Source organism: Elephas maximus, chromosome 3 (assembly GCF_024166365.1).
Source record: "Elephas maximus indicus isolate mEleMax1 chromosome 3, mEleMax1 primary haplotype, whole genome shotgun sequence".
NCBI classification, from domain to species: domain Eukaryota; kingdom Metazoa; phylum Chordata; class Mammalia; order Proboscidea; family Elephantidae; genus Elephas; species Elephas maximus.
The window spans coordinates 39788407-39795119 of NC_064821.1; the positions used below are offsets into that span (position 1 = coordinate 39788407).

The window sequence follows — 6713 nt, forward strand, 5'->3', positions numbered from 1 at the left end:
CAGCTTCTGACCCCCTCTGGCCTCTCATCTTCGCTCCAGACAGAAGCTGCCCACATAGTCTCATGTGTCTGCTTGATCCAAGAAGCTCGCTCTTCACCGGTGTCTTTTTCTATCCCATAGTCCAGTCCAATCCCTGTCTGAAGAGTTTCCTCCCCGCCCCCCCCCCCCCGCCCAACTCTTAACGCTGCCTTTGTTTGCTTCCCAGTACCACTCCTGTCCCCGGAGACCTCATGGGGCCTGAGGGCAGCAGAGACAAACTCAGGCAGCCTGGGGTGGGCAGGCTGGAGCACCTTGTGAGGAAAGTGGTCAGCTGAGGACACAGCAGACAAGGCCCCAAGGGGGCCCACGTAGGTGCTGCTCTCTACTCTGCCCCCACCCCACTGTGGAATCCCCCACCCATCCTGCGTCAGCGCCTCCGCCTGATGACATGTTACTGGGGCTGCCCACGAGGAGTTTCCACGCTGAGTCAGCCAGGTGGCGCAGCGCCCGCCCAGACTTGGGCTCGGGCACGTCATTAGCTGGTGTCTCGGGAAGGTCCCAGAGTCTGTGGGGGCTCTGACTCCTCATCCCCATGGCGCAGAGCTGAGCTGGCGCCTGGGAAAGGTCTCAGGACAGCCACCAGCACCCTAGGAGACCCAGAGACCAGTGGAGTGGGCGTGTGCAGGGGCCCAGGTCTGCAGACAGGGCTAAGTTGTCCCCTAGGGCCACTGCATGGTGTCCTTCTTTCTGAGACCCTCTTCCTCCACTCTTGGTTGGCACTGCTGTCCCTTCCGTCTCAGCCTCTGACCCTCTAGGTCAGCTGCCCCTGACTGCCACCCAGCCTTGTTGCCATGTTGCTTAACATTCTCAGCAACCCTGATGGAGTGGCATATTCTACCGGTTCATTCTGCTGGTGTCTGCCTCCTCTGGCCATGGGGCTTAGGTCCCAAGTTCAGGACAGCAGTGGCCAAATTTCCTATTTGAGTCAAGTTCTAAGAGCCACTGACATCCCTGTTTCTAGGACTGAAGGGGACTGTCCACTGTCTGCCATTTCCAGATGTCACTTTGTGACCCTTGGAGCTTGGGCTTTTCACATTCTGTGTCCTAATGTCCCCTCCATCAGACTAGCATTGCCTCTTCCCTCAGTATCTCTCAGGAGCCTGTGTGCTGTGCTGTGGTGAGCAGGACATGGGTGGGGGAATGAACAGGGGCGGGTGGGGGGACCTCTCTCCTCCTCCTCCTCTCTGCGAGATGGGCCCATTGCAGGTGGAGAGCAGGTGAGTCAGGGGGGCTCCTGGGGCCGAGTACAGGGGTGGGGCCTCTGGGGGAGGCTGCTTGTCCTAGGCTGTGGGCCGGGTGTGCCAGCGCCCTGAGGGTGCTCCTGCTGAGGCTGGTCTGTGCTAGTGTGGGATATGGGGCAGGCACAGCCACACCCAGGATAGCAAGCCAAGGTCCTTATCAATCTCACTGGGTACCAGCCAGTATGGGGCGGGGGGGCATGGCCAGAAGCTACATCACCAGGGAGAAGGGTGGCAGCAGGGCCAAGCCAGGCAACTCAGAGAATGTCATCCAGGGCACTGAGCGCTGAGCGGAGAAAGACACCTCATCCTGGGCACAGGGCCCTAGTGAGGCCAGGGCAGACACCCCCTGCAGAGGCCAGCAGGCTGTGTGGCCAGCCCAGAAATCAGACCCTCCGCCGGCATCTGGAGGGGTGGGGGCCCTGCCCAGGGACCAGACACACACTAGCTGCCCCTGGGCGTGCCTTCTCCAGGCAGATGGTCAGGGAGGAGGGCTTGGACAGGGCAGCCATGTGGCACAAGGAGGCAGGAGACCAGTACAGCACAGCAAGCCTCCAGGCCTGGGGCCCCTGCCCAAGCTCTGTGCCAGGGCTGGAATGTCCCCTGACTGTCCCTGCCCCAAGCCCAGCTGGGAGCCCCCAGGAAGGGCAGATCTTGTTTGCCCCCCATGGCACCACGTGCAGCGGACAGAAGGCCCTGGTGGGGCCCCCACCTCAGCTCCCTGATACCCCCCAGAAGCACGCATCCACACAGATAACTTGGCAAGCGTTTATTGACCAACCACCTGGCCAGGCCAGGCACAGGATGCCCACTGTACAGCCCCTGGGCCCAGGTCAGCACTCTGGCCTTCGAACACCACCCAGCAGGACTGACAAGGGTGGGACTGTGGTCAAAGCCAAGTCTTTGTCTACCACAAGGCCCTGCTACTGTGGCTGCCTCTTTCACATGGTCAGGACACACGTCACTGTCACCATCCTACACCCACTTCCTCCATTGAGGGAGCAGGGCTGGGCCCAGAGCTGGGACCAAAGCAGGGCTGCTCTTCCCACCCAGGCAAGCTCCTGGGAGGGCCTGCTTGGTGCTGCTCACAAGGACGGCCAGACCTCATACCCTCAGGTCCCCGAGCCGGCCCTTCTCTTCTGCCAGTCGCTCCCCCCGCTCTTCCTCAGGAAACTGGTAGCTGCAGGTGTCCTCGGCCATTGGCACCTCCCGGGGCCGCTGTGTCCCTGCAGGAGGCTGCCGTCAGTGGGTGGCTGGGGTCCCCAGCTCCCCACCCAGGGCACAACTGACCTCGGTGCCATGTGCGTGCGCTCCTTAGCTTCCAGATGTGCAGGCCCAGCTGGACAGTGACCAGGACAAGGATACAGGTGGCCACAGCGAGGAGGGCCAGGGTCAGGGGGTGCCATGACTCAGTGGGGGGCCCCAGGCCACATACAGCATTGTGAGTCCTGTTCCCAGGGAACACAGTGGGGAACCCCAGCCGGGAACAGCTGGACACACAGACAGAGGCACTGTCAAGGCAGTGACGGGGCAGTCCCCACATGGGCTGCTATCCTCTGAGCTGTTCGGGGATCACCAGGTCACTAGGGGGCCCTGGGTCTTACTGCATTGGGAGGAACCAGAGCCACCATTCAGCCCTCAGCCTGCCGGCCCCCCAGAGTGGGTCTGGACTCCCTGGGTCCCCCAGAGGCCCCCCAGAACTCACTCAGCCCTTGGCTTGCAGCGGCCATCACGGCCCTCAGAGAAGGTCCCAGGAGCACAGTCAACGCACTCAAAGCCAAAAGTAAATTTCCCTGGGGACAGACAGACAGGCTGCAAGGGGTGCTGGGTGAATGAGGTGGGGTTGTTCAGTTGGGTATGCCCCTGGGGTTGGGGTCCACAGCAGAATAACTGTCCCCTCCGTGTCATCCATTCTACAGAGATCTCTGAAGTCACAGGTCTGCAGATAGAATGGACACGAATTCTGGGATAAAGCAGTGAGCCAGTCTGTTTTAGGCACCTGTGGAGAGGTAGAAATGGGGGCACCCACAGGCTGTGACAGTAGATGAAGGGGAATCTCCCAGGTGGATGTGGGAGGGGGAACAGTGCGGGGTGGGGGCAGGGGGGAGGAGTCAGTAGGAAGAGCCTGCAGGGTTCCAGTCTGGTGCAGCAGGCAAAGACCAGGAGGCCCATGGCAGGGTCCCAAAGAAAAGGGGCTGAGGCTGGCACCCTGCTGACGCCAGACTGAGCAGCCTCCCCTCCAGCCCGTGCCCTGGTCCAAACTTACAGCTCCCCACCTGCCTCAAGTGCTCAGTCACTCATGCACCCTCCAGCTCCTGCCTCTCAGCAGGACCCTCCCATCACAGGTAAATCACCCCCAAGACAAGGTACGGGGGGCAGGGCTGGCTATTCCATGCTGAATGGACAGGGAGGGTGCAGATCCTGGGCCTGAGGGCCAACGGCCCTTGGGACAGTCCTTGCTGGCCCTCACAGCCAGCTGGAAGGCGGCACTGGTACCCTCACCCAGGCTAAGGGAGGACCACCTCCCCAAATGTACAGCCCTCCCACAGTTGCCCACCTACTGGAGCACCCAGTCTCCCACCCATGGACGCATGCCTGCTCGCCTGCCCACACACACCCAGATGCTCTGGCAGCCTCTGGGAACCCACCTTGGGGTCGTGCTTCCTGGCCTGGTGGGCATGGATGGTGCTTGCAGCTAATGCACTGCGGGTCTCCACAGTGGAACTCAGGCTGGACACACGTGCAGTTCCACTCGGGGCAGTCCTTCTTGACTGTAGAGACAAGGCAGCTTCTCAGCAGTTGGATAAGTTAGCCCCACAAGCAGAGGGCACCCAGAGGGCCCAGGACCAAGGGCTCTGTCCAGCTGTTCTTCCTGGCCGTGTGACACTCCCCGCTCCCCCCCCCCCACTGCCCTGAAGCTGCTCCACTCCTGTCACCAGGGACTTGTCCTGCTGGACGGTCATCTGGGGGTTTCCTGAGGATCCTGGGCCTGGAGACCTACTCCCCTTCCCTTTCTACCCCTGGCACTGCTATCAGCTGCCACGCCCCCTGGGTGCCCAGGGGACACCTGAACCTGCTGCCTGCCCCCACCTCTGAATTGCTGTCCACCATACCAGCCACCAACCCATGGAGACTTGGGGCCCTCAGAGTCTGCCTCCCAGCTCCTGGCCAGCAGGGTATAAAGCTCTAGGAGTGCTTCCCTCCATCTGTGGCCCCTGGCTGGCACATCCAGGGCCCCACCACCCACAGCTGCAGGCCAGAGGCCAGGGTGGGGCAGAAGTGTGGTCAGGTCGGGAGCTGGGACCCCCAAGCTGGGCAGGAAGCAGCCTGGGTGAAGGCTGAGGTCTCACAGCAAACCCTGAGGTCCCTGCCAGGCTCCAGACCCCAGGACTCTTCTCCGTGGAGGCTCCCGCGCCCTTGCCCCGGGCCCAGCCTCGAGCCGGCACCCAGCCACTTACTACCTCCCAAGAGGGCCTTTGACCGCCCCCTCCCCCGCCCCGCGCCCCTCACCCTCTCGCAGTTGGGCGCGCCCAGCCTTCCCAGCGATGGGGCTTACTTGGGGTGCAGGTGTAGCAGCAGCGCGCGTTGGACTCCGTCCCGCGCAGAGAGCGTCCCGGACCGCAGCTCTGCTCCTCCGCAGGGCACTGGCCCAGGCCCAGCGCCCAGAGCAGCACGATGCCATACCAGGCAGCCCACGCGCTCATCCCGCCCTACTGCCCGGGCCTGGCCAGCTCCTTTTGATGACCCCGGCACTTCCGCCCGCCCCCCGCCCCGGACGCGTCCCACCCCGGACACGCCCCCGACACTCCCCGCCCCGGACGTGCCCAAGACAGTGGTCCCACCGCTTCTGTTTATGAGGCACCTGGGAGTGACGGACGCACAGGGCTGGAGCGGCGGGAGACGGAGGGGACAGGAGACGTTGTTCACAAGCAGGACCCTTGGAGGCCGGACTTGGCAGGGAGGAGAAGGCAGTCGGGGCGGGAGGCCTCGGGGCGCCGGATGCAGGCAAGAGCAGGTACCCTGAGTCACTACGGCGCGGGTAGCGCCCACGGCTGTAGTCCGCGGGGGCCACCTCGGCGCCCCGCAACTCCCCACGCGTATGCCCCGGTACGAGCGAGTCCTCTTCCCTCGCTGAGCCCCCCTTGCTCCTGGCTGAGCCGCTGTTCCCTCTCTGACACACCTCCTCAGCTCCAGCTTCCTCGCCTAGTCCTCCAGAGGGAGTGATATGAAGTCCCACATCCCACTGAGTCTCCAGACATCTCAACCTGGCCTCCACACCGGCCTGGGACTGTAGCCACCCACCAAGCTGCCTGCGGACCCTGCGCGGCCCCACCAGGCGCTCCCCAGCCCAATAGCTGAGGAGCCCTTGGAAGACCAGGCCAGTCGGGAAGAGGCGCCCCTCCCTCTGGGGCACTTGGTGGGAGGGGCTGGGTGGGCTCCAGCCCTGAAGAACCCCTTCCCTATTGCTTAGAGAACTTCAGGGGACCCCTTGTTAACTCCTATTCCCCAGGGCAGCTCCTTTGAGGTGGGCTGGGGGAGGCCTGGGAGGAGTTGGTGGAAGGTGGGGCCTGAATGTCATTATCAGCTGCTTCCAATGGAGTCACCTGAAGCTTGAAGAGAGGGGCCCTTCCAGATTTCAGGGTTGGGTTGCTGGAACAGTGTCTAACCCACATCTCTCAAATTTCATCATCCTGCCCCCACCCCTCAAGCCCCATCCACCTGGAGGGAGCCCACAGAGGTCGAAGGTCACAGAGAGCTTGGCCTCCAAACCCCTCCCAGATCCTCCCCATGTCTCTTTGGGCCTCAGTTTCCCCAGTGTGATCCAGGTTCTACCTCCTCCCTGAAGCCTCTTCCCTGGATGTCTCCAACTGAGGGTTGTCCCCTCACTCTCTCCACAGTCCCCTAACCCCCAGCACAGGGGAAGTTGATGGAAACTTCCAGGAATGGGGGGGGGGGGCTAGAAGCTTGATGGGAGAGCACAAACGTGATCATAGTGTTGCCCACAGGCTGGAGGTGTGGTGAAGGCCATGACACAGGGGTCCCAGGACATCTGGTCAGAAGCCCCTTTGGGGCCTGCAGCCGCCAATTCCCCAACGAGCTCATCCCCTTTTCTGTAGGGACAACAGGATTGGCAGTTTGGGTCTGAACTATTGCTCTCAAGTCCAAGATGTGGGAGCCCTTCTCAGAGACGCAATCACTGTAGGATAGGGGTTTCCTCTTGGACGGGCTGTGGCTCAGGCCGCCCCACAGGTGCGGCGCACAGTCCTGGCATTCCCCCTCTTGGAGCAGATCCCTGGCAGCTGGAGACCCATGCTCAGCCCTTGAAGTTGAGAGATGACTCAAAGGCACCTGGACAGAAAGAATGTCCTGTGATCTGCAGACGCCGGAGTAACGCCTGGACGCCTACTAGGTGAAGGTGTCCCAAGTAGAACGAGT

At 62.4% G+C, this 6713-nt stretch overlaps 1 protein-coding gene across 2 annotated transcripts; it reads right to left on the reverse strand.

Annotated features, from left to right (window-relative positions):
• Positions 1 to 2015: 2015 nt before the first annotated feature.
• On the reverse strand, positions 2016 to 5026 carry TNFRSF18 (TNF receptor superfamily member 18). 2 transcript variants are annotated; one of them, XM_049875851.1, is made up of 5 exons: positions 4834 to 5026; positions 3926 to 4048; positions 2983 to 3070; positions 2568 to 2767; positions 2017 to 2503 (listed from the first exon to the last, which is right to left on the reverse strand). In XM_049875851.1, exons 1-5 carry the CDS (start codon positions 4979 to 4981, stop codon positions 2382 to 2384), a joined length of 681 nt encoding a protein of 226 aa, XP_049731808.1. In that variant the 5' UTR covers positions 4982 to 5026; the 3' UTR covers positions 2017 to 2381. The 2 variants fall into 2 exon arrangements, with proteins under 2 accessions (XP_049731809.1, XP_049731808.1); XM_049875852.1 differs by lacking the exon at positions 4834 to 5026 and having other exon boundaries at positions 2016 to 2503; positions 2983 to 3216; positions 3926 to 4042.
• Positions 5027 to 6713: the final 1687 nt, after the last annotated feature.

Excerpts from the sequence above, each read along its gene's own strand:
- TNFRSF18 (XM_049875851.1), bottom strand. The coding sequence starts at position 4,981 with ATGAGCGCGTGGGCTGCCTGGTATGGCATCGTGCTGCTCTGGGCGCTG. Across the intron at positions 2,768-2,982 it reads CGCTGCAAGCCAAGGGCTGA|CTGTTCCCGGCTGGGGTTCC; the intron begins GTGAGTTCTGGG and ends CTGTGTGTCCAG. Across the intron at positions 2,504-2,567 it reads CGCACGCACATGGCACCGAG|GGACACAGCGGCCCCGGGAG; the intron begins GTCAGTTGTGCC and ends AGCCTCCTGCAG.